The sequence below is a fragment of the Primulina eburnea genome, chromosome 1, assembly GCF_022965805.1.
Source record: "Primulina eburnea isolate SZY01 chromosome 1, ASM2296580v1, whole genome shotgun sequence".
NCBI classification, from domain to species: Eukaryota; Viridiplantae; Streptophyta; class Magnoliopsida; order Lamiales; family Gesneriaceae; genus Primulina; species Primulina eburnea.
The window spans coordinates 7,283,282-7,300,793 of record NC_133101.1 but is presented as its reverse complement, the minus strand read 5'-3'; the positions used below and the strand labels follow the sequence as shown (position 1 = coordinate 7,300,793).

The following is a 17,512-nucleotide window of genomic DNA, read 5'->3' as shown; positions in this document are numbered from 1 at the left end:
TCAGTTTTTCTGATTTTTTTGTCTTCTGTTCGATTCGAAATTTTTTTAACTCGGTTAATCGAACTGAAAATAGATTTTTTTTAAATATTTTTTTATTTTTTTTAGTTTTTAAATTTATTTTTATTAATAAATAAATATAAATATTAAAATAAATAGAAATCAGTTAAACAAGAACACCGAAAATATTTCAGTTTTTATTAAAAAAATTATAAATATTGAAAGCCCATTTTATTATAATATTTTCAGAAATATTTGATATTCTGGGTACAAACTATTATTTATTTATAAAATCTGTGAACCCAGGAAACCCTAATTTGGTCCTCCAAGGCCCAAGCCTCCAGTGAAGAAAAGATAAAGATTGAAGTTTTCTTTGATTTATCGAATACAGAAGAGACCAAAGGAACAAAAATGGCAAAATCAATGAGATCGAAGAGGGAGAAGAGGCTGAGGGCCATAAGGAGAGAATTGGTTGAGCCCTTATACGACAAGAAAGAAGCCGCCAAGCTCGCCGCTCAGGAAGCTGCCCTCGCCGCCCCCAAGCTTCCCGTCAAGGCTTCTCCTGCCGTGGAGGCTATGGATGTCACCTCTGAGGCCACCGCTTCCTTTGCTAATGATGGCGACGACGGTACAGTTTCGTTTTATTTTTCTGTTCGTAAGTTTGTGGGTTTTCTATTCGTCTCGTTTTGCATTGAATCCGTTGTTAATTTTGTTGCTTTATCTTATATACATCTATTTTGATTTATATTTTGTTGGTTCTGTATTTTGGATGCGCAATTGCTGTTTTAGAGTTTTACTTACTACTGCTTATGGAGAATTGTGAGCTACAAAGCCTGTTTACCTCACCGTACTCACTCGGTGTATAGAAGAATTCTGTGTATTTTTCTATGCTAGGTGATATATTTGATCCATTCAGTGTTGGAATTTGTGTTTTTTCTAGGCTAGGTGATGTATTTTTGATCCATTGATTTTCATTGGTTAGTTCTCAAGGGGCTAGTCGATTGGATTTTGGAGGTCCACACAATCCTACTGTGATCCCAGCCTCATGTATATCATCAGTAATGGCGAGGAAGGACCTTGCAAAATCTAGTGCTGAAATTTGTTTTTACGCAAACATTTAATGTCATCCGTTGGTTGCACGTGTCTAGAATCGAGTCGTTCATTATACACTAAATTGATTATTAAAATAGAGAAGCTTCATTGTTTGCAATCTCTATCGGCATTCATGAAAAAAGGAAGGTCCTAATCTTTCCTCTGCTGGCTGGCAGATGTGGAGATGGGTAATGGCAATCAAAGCTCAAAATTCTTGAAACCTGTTGGGAAGAAGCTAAAAAGGAAACTCAAGATTGCCAAAAGGAAACATCATCGAAAGGGCAAGATTAGACGGAAGCATAACGTGTAATTGTGCCCTGTTTTAATTAGAGGAGATCTTTCGTCCTGGCTCCTGCAGTTCCTTTTCTGCTAGTAGCATTGTGATCATTTGATGGGATTAATTTAACCTTGTATGTAACCTCAGTGTTGCTTACTCAAAGACATGATGTTGTTTATTAGAGCCTTGGTGCTCGCTCATTTTCATATGCTTTTATTACAAGATAACCATCTGCATCCTTTTTAAAAATATTTTCAGTTTAATAGCGTGCTTATTGGAGGAGATCTACTTGGTTGGTTTCGAAGCCGAGTCATTGATCTTAGCCGGGTTGAATTCGTGTTATCAGTGTCTGCTATATTGCAAAACCACCATCTGCATACCTTTTCAAAATCTTTTTTAGTTTAGTAGCTTGCTTATTCAAGGTCGTCTGCTTGGTTGGATTCAAATCTGAAACATGATATTAGTCGAATTGAGTTTTTATAATTATTATTGTCAGCTCTTTATCTTATGTTTGGTCTTCAAACCAGATAATCTAAAAACTTGTTAAAAATTAGAAGATTTAATTTTTTTGTTGTTTTTATGGAAAGCACTTACAAAAAAATCGATTCGTCCTGCACAAGTAGCTGGGATTCAATAATTCTGAGCTTCTAGGTAAGTCGAACTGTCAGGAACACTTGAAAGTAGAAAACACCTTCTAACAATAAAAGTAGAAAAAGCCCTTTAAATTTTTTTGGCCCAATGATAGATGCAATGTTCACGTCCAAATGGATAATCGATCGGTTGTATGAATACAAGCCAAAACATTTGCTTATGCAGCATTATTTGGATTCACTTAGTATATACTTTTGATGCACACTGGAGTCCATCGTTCCCCTTTTGGTCTATTTTCTCACCGCATCAGCACCAGAACTCTCTTGGATGTAAATATAAAGTTTCCCGACAAAATGGCTTTTTTGTCTGTGGATCAACAAATAATCAAACTTGCTTCAGTCATTGTGATAAATGAAGTTCAAGAAATAACCAGACGTACAAAGTTTCTAAAGAATCAAAAGGGCACAATCCATGTTTCGCACTTCGCGGTTCATTAGTGTTATACATAATGAAGCCAAAATCGAGCTAGACTTAAGTCATAAACGCAATCCTCTGGGATGTGTTTGCGAGCGTGGCTAAAATTGAATATGGTCTAGGTGCCTTGACTTGAAACTAGCTAACGGGCAAGAGACTTTTTGGAACAATTGTAACAGAATTGCCAATGTCGGAAATGATAGCTCTGAACTTGAAAAAATTCTTGCAATAAAAAATTGAAGTTCCAAATCATACACATGACAAGTTGCTTCAAAAATGCATCCCAGCCCTGCTTTTCCTAGTAACCAGTTTGTCTTCATTTAACTTAAATATATGGAGCAGTATAATTTTTTTGGTCAACATTGAGTTCTATATCTATCTACCACCAGATTTATATACATTCAGAAATATTCGATGATGTAAATTTACCATAGAAAATATATTTTTTCCGATACATTATAGTTCAGTCCAAGGCCAAGTTATCTGGCAATAATATTAATTCTTTATGACAAGTGGTATAGCATAAACTCTTAAAACAAAATTGATTTTGCTCGAGACTATTTTCGAATCAAATTATGATTAAGAGCCACTTTGGTTTCAATTTTTTTTCTTTTAAATATAATTTTAGATGTGATTAAGACGTGCAACATTCAAATAATATATCGTCATTCGTAACAAACGATTTCCTAATAAGCAAGCTAAGGTTGGATCCATTTTTCGTCAATAAATGGTTTACTTCGATTATCCTTTGCGTGCGTTTGCCTGATACCAGTGGAGCATGCTGCAGCCTTTTTTTCTTTTTTTCTCTTGTATTTTTCTTGGTATATTGATTAACATATGATACTCACTGAAAATTTAGGGTCCGATTCCAGCAAGTGCTACTAGTCCAGACGTCGCAGGGTTCGAATTTGCCCTAATCCTGAAATCACGAAGAAGACCATTAGAAGAGGGTCGAAAGGGTGTCCTAGCATATCTCTCTGACGCTCAAGTTAGAGACTGAGGATATAAAGGAGAGCAGCTAATGGTGCTGCTGAAAAATAATATATATTGAATGCCTGAGTTATACACCCACACCTGATATTTATAGGAGAATATCTGGACGCGTGATGAGTCTATCTCCCATTTGAGCTAAGGATGGGCCAGGGATAATGGGCTGGTATTAATAAATTATTTGAATTGTGTTATACCTTATAAAAAACAATTTTCATCATTCTAATTTGGAAAACTTTTAGTTTATTATCCCATTTTCTTTATATTATGAAAACTAATATGTGTTATACTATATAAAAGCAACGCACCTCTCGTCCACCAACGGAGAATAACTTGCGTTTCCAACCCTGCAATTTACACCAAACCTTCTCTAAAATGCCATCAAACAACCTTTTGTTTATTTCACCACGTGAATGCCGGAAATAAATCTCATGGTTTTCCACCCTAGCTAGGCATGCCCAAAGTAGAAATTAAAACACCATATATATCTTTCATGACTGAAGTGGAGTTGGGACTAAAGGAGATATATGCACAATTTAGGATCTGATCAAGTCTTTGACACATATGGCTATCAGTAGGGCTAAATAAAAGAGTGTCGTCGGCAAAAAAATAAGTGGGTTTTTTTTTCTGGAGCAACGCGAGCACAACGTATATACCATGCAAATTACCATCCCTAACTTGAGTTAGCGAAGAAAGCAGGAATAAAAGATAACGGAAAACCTTGGCGAAGACCTCTGGTAGGGCGAAATCATGTGCCAGTAATCTTGTAAACTTTTTGGTGTTTTACCGCCATGCCATGCCCGGTAACATGATGCAAATTTTTTTTTCATATACGCTAGCGAATCAAATGAATTATTCTATATTACTATTGAAATATCTCTCACTTTAAATTGTGGTCGAATGTTAATTCTTGGATCATCAACATATATGTCAACTTTTATAAAATATGAGTGACTCACACGATATAATGATATTAGAATATAAAGATAAATACTCTCGGTATAATATAGACTAAGTGGTAGACCATGTCGGAAGGAGAAATCAATTATCAAGTTGCTCTGATAATTAGTGAAGACAACTAAGATTTAAGGAGAAATTGCTCCTAAATCCTTAAACCCAAACTTAACTTATTCCTAACTCCCTAGCCATCAAAAACTCTCTTTTAACTCCCTAAACCTATAAAATTGACAAAACTACCCTTATTCTCTATTTTCTTTTAATTGATCCTCCGCGCTTCAAAAATGGTATCAGAGCATGGTTAATTTATTTCAAACACGAAAATTTTATTATTACTAGTAATTAAATGTATGAGAAGGAGAATTTCGAAAAAATTATGAATCCGAACTTTAGTTCGAGGAGAATAATTTACAAGAACTATTCCAATATTTTGGAATATACACAAGTTTATCTAACTATTGTTAGATATCAGAAACAGGAGAACAAAGGAAATTTATCTCCTGATGAAAGACAGCAGTGTTTGCAAAACCTTGCATACACAAAAGGTAGACTCTTACAGGCCGAAAAGACCAGATCTTCAATGATCTGTTAAATATGCCAGGGACTACCATCCAGTTCGAAATTGAACTTATTTCCCTAGAAATAATTCAATTAGAACAAGAATTACAGCGAAGTACATGCTTCACTGAACTCAGAACGAAAGGTATGCGTTTACAAGGTTTAAAGAACCGTAAAAACATACTTCAAAATCTACTCAGAAGAAATTCTTCAGAGAACAATGGATCTGTATAGACAGAGGGAAGCAACAGCACCCTCAGGTAAAAATTTATGATTCAGAATAATAAATTTCTGGAGATAGTACCAGACTCCTCTAAGCTCTCTCTGGATCTTAGAGAAATACAGAAAACGGTACAAAATTATGGCAATATGCTATATTATGTACCTCAAAGGATTGAAAAGGTCCTAGAGAAACAAGAAGAAATTCTTGAGATCTTAAAGGATATTCAAACAAGAATACAGAAACTAGAACAACAACCAAGTTCTAGTAGAAGAATTTCAGGAGGCTGGTTACCACCATCCTTTGGTACCGAACCTTTGTTACATCAACAAGGGAAGGCCAGAGTGGTGTCAAAACCTTTAACTGAAGAAGAAAAGATGATCAATCTAATCAAGTCTGTCTCAGAAAAGAAATTGATCTGATGACAACTTTAGAAAGGATTGGTTTGGAGGATCTATAAGAGCTTGCGGAATCTTTCGCAAATCTCAAAGTTGTAGATCTAAAGATGAATACAGCAGTAGGTGAAACACCACCTGCAATAACCTGGTCATCTTCTCAGGAACCACCAAGGGAAAGTATGGGATCTCATAATGTAAATATGAGAGAATCTCAGACTGATTTCCATACTGGTGGAGGATCACACCCAGCGGGAACAAGGGCAAGGAGAACCCAAATTCCTCTGTACCAAACACCCTATGGGAAAACTGTTTTAGATCCTATACATCCTTACGGGGTTATGCTTAACCTTGATGTATTGGACTTCAAAAACAGAGAAGATCTCATAGACGATTGGACATCTGCTATGAGGATCGCAGCAGGAACACTTGATCTCAACAAAGAAGGATTCATTAAACTTTTGGAAATGAGTCTTATGGGATCAGTAAAAATTGCTTGGGACATGACTTCATCAGACATGAAAGAGTCAGTCCTAGTTGGGGAATCTCTTAGTGAGATCGCTGGAAAGATGGCTACCCTATTCAAAGCACACTTTATAGGGGTAGACTATTTCAATAGTCAAGATACAGAGAAGAAGAAAAAATATACTCAAGCTCTGTATAGTCTTGAATTACATGATATATGTTTGGTAGATGAATACATTATGTTATTCACCAAATATAGATGGAATTCGGGAGTCGAAGAAGATATAGCTATGCAGCTTTTCTTCGCAAAAATGCCAAGCCCTTGGAGAGAAATGCTCATAAGGGAATACGTACCTGGTAATCCAGATACATTGGCAAGAAGAGCCTCTTTCCTTAAAGGGAAATTAGCAGAATGGTGTCACATGGCAGCATTACAAAAGAATTACAAACGACTAAGGGGTATCAACAAAAGAACTCCTTTGTGTTGTAAGGAAAATGATCTTCCAACAATTATTGGAAGTAAACCACATAAGCATAAAAGGAAAAGTTTTAGGACTCATCCTTATGCACGAAGTGGAAGAAGTTCTTGGAAACCAAGAACCGTATGGTCTAGACAGAAAGCCAGATCTTATAAATCTGGACAAAGAAGCGGACCATCGAGAAGTAGGATATCATCCCAGGCATCGAGTTCATCTCGAAGCACAGGAAGAACACCTACAAAGAAAACTTTCAGAAGAGCTCATACTCGAGCTAATGAAAGTTTCAAAGATTGTAATTGCTGGACATGTGGAGCAAGAGGTCATATCTCAACCAACTGTCCAGAAAATGAGAAAAGAGGTATTAAACGCTTCGATCCTACTCCGGATATAGAAGATGCAGTTTATTACCAAGATCTCATTCAAGTATACCGATTTGAGGACATTGCCTCAGATGAGAGTATATATGAAGAAGAGGAAGTCTTAAGTCAGGAAGAATCTGATGGAACAGAATCGGAATCTGACTGAAGACGAGGTGTTTCGACACGAAACACATGAAGATTTGTCTGGGTTTTTTAGCCAGACAACAATATCTCATAACATGGTTCAAAGAATCATGAGAGAAAATCCAAGTCTACAGAGATATCAAGGTTTCTCTGCAGGACAGGTAGAAAAGTTCTTAGGAAGTCTTGGCCTAAGAAGCAGAAAGCATCATCTAATCTATAAAGTTTCTAGAAGGGAAATGGCAATCCCAATGGAACTTACAGGAAATAGAATGGAGATGCAGTTAATTCCTTCTGAAGAAATAAAGGAGGAATTACAAAAACTCAAGATAGAAGTAGCAAGGACTATGTCCTGGATTCATATAGGAGCAATCCAGATTATGATAAAGGCTACTTTCAAAGAAGGGATAGATTCACCAATTGATATCGCCATATGCGATAAAAGAATGGGGAATCTACAAGATTCAGTACTGGGAACAATCTCAGGAAACCTCTGTGCAGGAAAAATTGTAGGAGTAATCTATCCAAGGATAGCCTACAACCTGGCAGATCAAGATTTCAGCCGAGCCTTGACATTACATCAGAACTTCAAGGAAAAAAGGTTGATGAAAGAAGGCAATAGACCATATTCTATTACCTATCAGATTTCATATGCTCTATCTAATACACATCATTCTGAATTGTTTATTAGAAACGAGTTTATTGAAATCCCTGAGATATTTGGAAAAGTTGCGCAGGCAATTTATCCAGAAAGAATTGAGTTTCCTTTAATACAGGAAACAGATATCCAGATCCAAGACAAACCGATTCTACAGAGAAATCAAAGTCTTAGACTGGAACCAAGAAGACTATCTTTTCAAGGAGATAGAATTACAAGTTACAGATGGGATAAAAAGCCTGTCATAGAAACCCAACAGGAGTTGAAAAGTTTTTCTACAATAGGAAAGCTCAGATGCCCAGAAGGTTGGAAGGAAGTAGAAATAGTATTTGACATTACAAAACAAAGGAATCAATTTCCTTGTAATTCAATATACTATTTGGAACAACCGATGATAGGAACTTATCAAGGACTGATTAATATCGGAGAATTGGAGGTTCATATTCAAGGAATTCCAGGAAAAGAATCAGAACGACTGATTCTTGGGCTAGAGTTTCTCGAGGAACATAAACCTTGGAAACGTCTAGAGTATGGAATGGAGTTTATGGCAGAAGATAAAATGTGGAAAATCCAATGACCACAAGTCCATTCTCCATATACATTCCAGTAGGAATGTTGTATGAACAATATAAGGCAGAATACTTTGCTGCATATATTGATTCAGGTGCTGGAATATGTACAGCAAAACGAGGAGTTTTTCCAAATAATTTGGAAGAAGAGTTACCCAAGATTGCTGGAAGAGATTTTTCCAGAAGAATCTTAATCTTATGCAAAGGGATCAAGATGACTGAAATCATGATTGGCGGTGCTGGACAAACACCTTGGTACAAGGTAAAGACACCACCAATTTATTTTCATGATACAGGAGCTGACATATTGTTAGGAAATAATTTCCTACAAATGTTCAAGTCCTATACACAAGAAAATGAGACTAGAAGATTAGTGTTCACAACACCATGTGCTCACAAAATCATAGTCCAGAGACTTAGGGAGGCATTTTACAGAAAATTGCCAATCCAGTTACGCAGCAAGCGTGGTGATTCAGGAAAACTTCTGAACCCAAAAATGAAGGATTCAAGACGGTTTGGAGAAACAATGCTTCAGTTAAGAGCAGATAAGGAACTCCAACCAGAAGATATAGAATGCCTTAAGATAACTCTACATACAAATGGAATAGAGTTTGAATCTAAGGTATCACTGGAAGATGTCAAGAAGAGGATCAAAGAAAATTATAACGAAGATCCTTTGGCATGGTGGGACAGAAATCAACTCAGGGCTTGCCTTAAGATCAAGGAAGGCAAAGAGTATGAATTTGTCCGTTGTAAACCCATCCCAATGAACATCATTGATCAGAGGGATATGCAGATTATAATCAAGGAACATTTGGACCTTGGATTAATCAAAGCAGGTATGTCACCATATAGCAGTCCAGGTTTTCTGGTAAGAAACCATGGTGAAATTAAACGAGGAAAACCCAGATTGGTTATTAATTATCAAGAAATTAATAAGATTCTGGAGTTTGATGGGTATTTTATACCTAGTAGAGAACACTTGATTAGTTGCATTCGCAATGCCAAGATATTCTCTAAATTTGATTGCAAGTCTGGATTCTATCAGATTCGGATGCAGGAAGAAAGCAAGAAATTCACAGCTTTCTCCACACCTCAAGGACATTATATTTGGGAAGTATTACCAATGGGATTGGCTAACTCACCCCAAATATTTCAAAGAAAGATGGATAATCTTTTCAAAGATTATTTCAAGTTTATGTTTGTTTACATCGACGATGTTTTAATAGCATCCAAAGATATGAATGAACATGTTAAACATTTGGAGATTTTCTCTAATGTTTGCAAGAAAGAAGGACTGGTTTTATCTGAAAAGAAAGCAGTCATTGCTACAAGAAAGATTGAATTCCTCGGAATTGAAATCGATGAGTCAGGAATAATTCTGCAAGAGCACATAGTAGAAAAAGTGCAGAATTTTCCAGAAAATCTCAAAGACAAGAAGCAACTTCAAAGTTTTTTAGGGGTTGTTAATTTTGCAGGGATGTTTATTAAAAACCTAGCAAAACACAGGAAGGTGTTCAGTCCATTATTGAAAAAGGATGCTAGATTTATATGGACAGACGAACACACAAAAGGACTTATCCATTTAAAGAAGGTTTGCAAAAATCTTCCAAAGATGGCTATTCCTCAAGACGAGGATGATCTGGTATTATATACCGATGCCAGTGATCATTGGTGGGCTGCAGTATTAACAAAGCTCACACCAGATGGAGAACAACCATGCAGATATTGTAGTGGGTTATTCTCAGACGCAGAAGCCATAAGATGGCATATCAACGAAAAGGAATTTTATGCAGTAAAAAGGGCTTTTGAAAAATGGCCGTTATTTTTACTTGCAAAGAAATTCACTTTGAAAGTTGATAACACTCAAGTTAAAGCCTTTTTGAGGAATAAAATTGAGTCTAAACCGGAGAAGGCTAGATTATTACGATGGCAAGCTTTATGTCAAAATTATATTTTTGATATTATGATAATAAAATCTCATGAAAATATTCTTGCAGATTTTTTAACAAGAGATGGACAGCATTGACATTGATGCTATTATCAAGATGCAGAGGCATTTGAGGGAACACCTTGAAATGCTTCAAACCGAGTTCAACAAGTTAGCTGTTAACGCAGAAGTTGCGGGAAGGCTACAACAAGCTGATAAGAGAATTGTCTCTGATCGAATTACAGGATGTTTACAGGCATATACTCAGTTATGGTCTGTAACGCAAAGGCCTATCCTCCAGGGCATTGAGAGACCACTGGTTTCTCAAATGGAGAGTTTTCGAGTACAGGACTCTATACCTGTAGCGGGGGATTCAAATACCCCTTGCACAAGTGTCAAGTCGGGATCATCACGAGATGAGTCGGCTGAAACAAAAATTGAGACTCCTGATCCTTATCTTGAGTCCTCAAGTCAACCCTTCACCTCGGGGATTGAAGAGGGAGAGATCAACCTTAGGCCTCGTATTGACAAAGGCAAAGCTAAGGTTGGTACTAATGAAGGTGTAATTTCTCCATTTCAGGTTTATCAGCAGAATTGGGAGAAATTAAAAACACGAATTGGCATTAACCCAGCTACAAATAGGGTTGATGTTTCAGGAAAATATCCAAGGGTATGGATGAAACCTAATTCATATCCTAAGGAGGTTAAAGCTTGGTATGAATTTGGGGCTCTTGCCTCAGTTTATACTACATCACCCAGCTTTCCGGAAATCTCAGGTTTACCAAAGTGGATCCAGGAAGCTGTTCACGAGACTTGGGCAAACAATGATTATTTGTCCAGAGGAGATGTTTTGGAGCTATACTTTTTTAGTGCAGCACCAGAACCAGCAGGGAAAGGTTCTCACGAAGCCTTTCATTTCATCAAGCTAAGGAGGCCGGATACAAATGTCCAAAAATTTATCAAGGATCCTCCAACAGAAGAAACACCCCTGGTTGCTTCAATCACTGAAGATGACATTTCTACCAGAAGAGCTTGGGGTTTATGGGTCTGTCTTACTGAGATGGACAAAGTCAAGTTTCCGTTCAAATTCTACAATCATTCAGTGAATGGATCATTCCTGTTGAATACTATGACAGGAAAAACAACAAGTTTCGCAGAAGATTTATTTGAAAAGAAAAGAAATCTCTTGTGGAACAGCAAGCTACCGGCAAGCAAAGAGACTCGCCGAAAGTTCTGTAATATGGCACACATAGGAAGATGGTCGGAGAACATCTGCTCTGAATGCCAAATACAGAAAGAACCAGAGTTCGGTAAAGGTTTCAAACCAAGATCTGATCGGAAACATTTTACCGAAGCAAGGACAAGTGGGGAAGGACCACATGCACATTTTCCTCGAGGATACAAAAAACCGAAGATTCCTCGACAAAATTAAAAAGGACATGTGACCCTCCATTACAAAAAGCAGGACCACTACCATGTGAGTGGTAGAATCAAGACAACCACTAATTAGTGGTAAAGGACAAATGGACCACCAATAACAAATGGTGGATGACTCAGCAAGCATTGGATACCAATCTAAAAGGAATCCAATGAATAAAAGTAAATTAACTGGTCCCGAAAATTCATCCATAAATAAGGACATAAAGGAAACCAGCTAACACACCAGAATCAAAACTTAAAAATGTATCGTGTATATTTGAAAGTTTTGAAAAGAAGAATAACATACAAGAGGAAAGAAGCAGAAGCACTGAAATGGTTAGTAAATCATTTCAAAGAGTATAAAAAAGATGAGATTACTGCCGATATCCTGGAAACTCATCGTCAGTGGTATCTAAAAGAGATAAAAGAGGATGAGAAGTTGATGTCAAGATTAATAATCTAGACAGGGACCCCTCAACCACCAAATGGTCCCCAATGCAAGCTGTAAAGGCTTATGAAGATTTGAAATCCGAAGTTCAAATCCGAAGGAGCCTTCTATAAATAAGGCAGGAAGAAGGAAGTGAAGATCATCAAATATTTTCTCCATTTCTTTCATACAAGGTTGTAATATTTTCTTTCAAGTTTTATGTGTGTTAAGAGTTCAGCTACGATAAGTAGCTAAACAAGTTTCTCCTCCTCTACAGGAGGTTACTATGTAATAAATAAATGTTTGTGTTTGAATAAAAGAGATCTTTGCTCTTAGCCCCTATCATGTATTATTTTCAAAAATTGATCTTTTGCTGTACGCTCTAAGGTAGGAAACGAATTAGAGCTGTGCTAAGTATTGCTGAAGGAATCTGCTTAGTAACCATCGGTTGCGATCGTGTGGTTGGACTGTGAGGAGCAGTTCGTAAAAAACGGTGGATATAACCCGGTGGTACTCTAGTCAAAAAGGTAAAAGATTCAATTTATTTTACGGAAGCATGATGGGCCTTTTACTACAAAAAAGAAATCAATTATTTAAAATAAATATATAAGGGCAAACTTGGAAATTTGAGGGATATGGGGAGTTGAAACAAAGTTTTAATGGGGTAGGGAGTAAAGAGGAAGTTGAGAATGAAAATAGGGAGTTTTTGACAATTTCCCCAAGATTTAATTAGATACGCCCACTTGTTAGGTCTAAAATTTCTAGGCTCATTCTAGATTCGTCAAAGCTCAACAAGTATTTCCGAATGACATGTGAAATAAAATAAATTTGATGTTATTTTGAAAACAAAAAAAAATCATTATTAAATCATCACAAATTGCAAAAAAAAAAAAAGATAATATATTAGCTTAGATATATTGTTAATTTATAAAAAAGATTTAGGTATTGTTTAAACATTCTTAAAAAAGTGACTTTGTAAAGAAAAAGTCATAATATTTTTTACAATCATTTGCAAATATTGAATCAGCGCAAGCGTAGGTTTAAATTTTTTAGATTGAATATCTTGGGTTAGGTTCAATACTAATCCTTTTTTGCGTCACATGCAAATTCAAGTGTAGATTATCGAGCTTAATGTGTGTATTTATTAATTATAACTTATTTCGGTTTACACAAAATTCTTGTAAACGGTCTCATATGTCAATTTGTGAGACACGTCTTCTATTTGAATCACTCATGAAAAAATATTATTGTTTTATGTCAAATATAAGTAGAGTTAACTCGTCTTATGAATAAAATTATGTGATACCGTCTCACAATTGTTTATTATATCCATGCCAGTAACTGAAGTCGAACCGAAAACTCGATTATGTTTTCCTTTTACTTATAAAATCTTGGTTTAAATATTAAAACTCATGAGTGTGTCGAACAAACTGAATCAAAGTTTTGTTTTCAAATGTAATTTTTATATAACTGACATTATTGTTAGGTTAGGGTTCAAGTTGCAAATTCTTAAACTTTACAAAAGCAAAAATACAAATAGATTGAGTTACTTTCCACCTCAAACAAACGAATAAACAAATTAAAGAAATAAGGTCTTAATCTTTACAACCAAAAGTAGTTACTAATCATCTTTTCCTCCCCATGACTTCCTTAAATTGCTGCAACACCCCATTCTTTTTCGTTGGGTGCAATTCTTTCGCTATATCATATATTTAATTTTGAAAAATATATAATAAATTATTATGATATACACAACCCATCAACCCTGAAGAGCCAGACTTGGATTGGTAACTAACGGCGACAACGGCGGAACCTCAAAGATACCCTTCTCGTCAACCCAATCCCAAACGGCCGTCCAACTTGACGGCGTTAAGGGTAATGCCGCCGTTAACTCGCTCTCGCCGTTAACTTCTTGAATTTCTTCCCTCTTAATTTCCTTCTTCCCTTTCTCTTCGACCTCAATTCCCCTCGCCCTTTTCCGGCAACAAGTCTCCAGCGGCGGAGTAATCTCCGGTGTGGTGTTCACGTTTCCTATTTCAAGTGGGAAGTTCAGAATGGCCTTGCTGCCTCTCAACCTGAACGCCGCTCTGTCATACGCCTTCGCCGCCTCCACAGCCGTGTCGAAGGTTCCCAGCCAAACCCGAGTGCCTTTCCTATTCGGATCGCGTATCTCCGCCGCGAACTTCCCCCACGGCCGCTGCCTGACTCCCCTGTAGTGCCGACCCTCGCCGGGATTCGCCTCAACTTTCTGATCAACCACCTTCAAACCGGTGACAGGATTGTTGACTTGAGGAATCGATATGTTGAGCGAAGGCTTCCTTTCGGTTAAACTTTTACAAAGCTTAGGCTTCGTTTCAAATCCCAAGAACTCGCACTCAGTTTTAGGAGCCAAGAAACTGGAGATATTTCCGCTGTAACTCCTGCTCGAAAAGCTCAAATTTACAGGAGAAAATGCCAAAGATTGATCGATTGAACAAGAAGATGAACAAGAATTGTTCGTGATTTCAGAAACCACAGAACCAGAACTACTCGAAGTTCCTGAAATGTGGGATTCTGATGAAAAACTAGCATCCGGACAATAGTTCTCCATGAAAGCAGAGTCATCAAGAAGATGCTGGCGTATCAACTCCAGAGCTGAACTTTCATCGGGTGAAGCCATATTTGGAACAAAAAAACCACGAACAATCTCAGGAAAGAAAAGGGTCTTTTGTGTTTTCCCTGCTCTAAAATGAAATTAGTTCTTGATTTGGAATTTGGGGTTTCCTTCCCTTTTTTTCTTGTTTATAGCATTGAAGAAGTTGAATATATAAGGAATTGAAATTGTGATAGGGGGCTTCGAGGAAGGCTTGTGTGGAGGAGCGAGGAAGTATCATTTGAGATTGGATTTATCCAAATTACAAAAAAATTAGAAAATTAAAAACAAAAATGATGGAATTCTTAGGTGTGGGCGCACAAAAAGACAAGGATTGTTAGCACAAAAGTTATGAATTTGATTGCGTTTGCATTTTGTTATCAAATATTATTTATTATTATTCTACTTAATTAGTAATATAAATTTCCTTTTTTATGTATTCTCTTTTACCGATCTTGTATTTGTTCTATTGAGCAATTTAGTGTTTTAATTAAGAGTGAGTCTCATGTGAGACCGTCTCACGGATTTTAATATGAGAGACGGGTCAATCCTACCTATATTCATAATAAAAAATGATACTCTTAGCATAGAAAATAATACTTTTTCATGGATAACTCAAATAAGATATCTGTCTCACGAATACGACCCGTGAAACCGTCTCACACAAGTTTTTACCTTTAATTAATCATCATTTGGTATGGAAAACGAGATTCGATATCGAGTTTTACAACAATTAAAGTTGAAAAAAAACTAATTATCATTACATCCAATTTATCATCTTATATCTATCATTCCATCCTACCTGCTGAATAAAATAATTAAAATCTAGATTATCTCAGTTTATTGGTGATTACACTTCGATTGATTATCCCTTTTGTTATCTGATATTTGACTCTAGTTTTACAAAAGATTAATATCATGAATAAAATAATGAATGTATCATTCATCATTTCATTCACGACTCAAAGATGGCATTCAATGGAGTAATTAAGCAGCATATGATATTTTTCGTTGCACGTGAGAAGACTATTGGACTAGTGTATTGACTTTTTGTTCAAGAAATGGGGAATTTGTTTGGACAAAATATTAATTAATAGAACTTGCGTAACAAATAACAACTTGGGTTGCATGAACTTGCAAGGCATAACTTGTTTCGACTATCGAGTCAGTTTCTATAGCTGGAAAGGGTGTGTCCTTGTTGTTTCTTTTCCTTATTTTTTAATTCACTTTATTATAATTTTATTTTTTTTAGGGGTCGGTTCCCCAAAAAAATTGAACCTACCCCAACTTTCAAAAAACAAAAAAATTAAAAATAATTTATGATCTTATTTGTCTTGAAATGAATATATATTATTATTAAAAGATTTATAATTAATATTTTGTTCGAATAATAGTTATAATAATCATAATCATAAAATAATTTAACCGACTCATATGTTGTCGACATATATGTGATGAAGCGACAACTCACTCATTTTAGATATTTTATTTATAAATTTGAAAATTAAATCATGATTAAAACATTACGATAAATATAATATAAAATAACTTAATGTTACATACGTCGACTTCTATAATTTCTTTTGGCCATGTTTTTTAACTTGAAAAAAAAAATGAAAGAAAAAATTTAAGTGTATAATATTCAAATTCTTTGTTGATTCAATAATGAAATCGTGGCATTTGCTAGGCACGGACTTGCTAGTTACTGCCGAAAAATTAGACATTAGTCGTCTAAAAAGCAAATTCAATTTTTTTTATTGATTTAATAATTAAAACACATTCAAAAAAAGTAAGCCAAAATTAATGAGTAAATAATTTCGTACTTGAAGTGTCTTTTATTGATATAAAAATATTTTTATTGAGCTACGATAATTGGGCATGCCAACAACTAATAATTTTAAATTTTTATCGTATTTTTTGTCATATAAAATATATAATATAATAATAAAAATATGAATTTAATCTTGAATATTTTAATTATATGAGAATATTTGTATAAAATGCATAAAATATTTAGGTGTAAGAATATATATATATATATATATATATATATATATATATATATATATATATATATATATATATCTAATGCAAAAAAAAAAAATACAAACTAAATCTTACTTTTAATTTTAGCATTTAGTATATTTCATATCCAATACCATTTAATAATTTATCAAACAAATTTACAACTCAATATTTTTCAGTATTTTGTAAAAAAATATTTAACCAAAATTGTGAATACTCCTATTGAAACCAAGGAGGGATATTCTAAAAATACAGCTAACTAAAATCGTAAATTGATCAATTATTAGATAAAAATAAAAAATGTGCTGAAGTAAGGGGAAATTTTTTGGTAGTTTTCCTCTAATCTTACATATGTATTTGACATTGCTTACGCATACAAATATAAGAAGGAGAAATCGAACTAATGATTTCTAAACACAATCAAAACAAACTACAGTTATTTTTAAAAATTAAATTAAATATCTAGGATTTTTTAATTCATAAAATAATATTATACCTACCCTTATATTTTATAACCATATTTTCCACGCTCGTGATTATTCATCGGGGCATCATTTGCGGCTAATTACTGTAAGATTAACTTTAGGACATTTAACAAATCTTTCGGAGATTACGTTAAAAAATCTATCATGCTTGACAATTCTATTTTGAATTCTCCGGCAAATTTGTTTAATATATAACATTTGTCGGCACTTGGCAATCATGAATTAACATACTTAAATAATTCAAACCACCTGAAAAAATAGGAGACTGAATTTAATATTATATTGCTGGTGATTAGCGTGAGATAATACTATTAATTCTAATTCTTCAGGTGTTTACTTAAATAAAATTCTTAAATTTAAAGACCTGTTAAT

General features: G+C 35.1%; 3 protein-coding genes across 3 annotated transcripts in view; 1 reads left to right on the top strand and 2 right to left on the bottom strand.

The window, feature by feature from the left end:
• LOC140825527 (large ribosomal subunit protein eL15-like) overlaps positions 1-17,512 on the bottom strand; it is a 92,575-nt gene that overhangs the window by 60,793 nt on the left and 14,270 nt on the right. The gene's annotated exons all lie outside the window — the stretch shown is intronic.
• LOC140810859 (uncharacterized) lies at positions 291-1,572 on the top strand. The gene is made up of 2 exons (XM_073168760.1): positions 291-625; positions 1,266-1,572. Exons 1-2 carry the CDS (start codon positions 409-411, stop codon positions 1,397-1,399), a joined length of 351 nt encoding a protein of 116 aa, XP_073024861.1. The 5' UTR covers positions 291-408; the 3' UTR covers positions 1,400-1,572.
• LOC140825453 (ethylene-responsive transcription factor 5-like) lies at positions 13,528-14,800 on the bottom strand. The gene has a single exon (XM_073187241.1). The coding sequence runs from the start codon at positions 14,655-14,657 to the stop codon at positions 13,758-13,760; it is 900 nt and encodes a 299-aa protein (XP_073043342.1). The 5' UTR covers positions 14,658-14,800; the 3' UTR covers positions 13,528-13,757.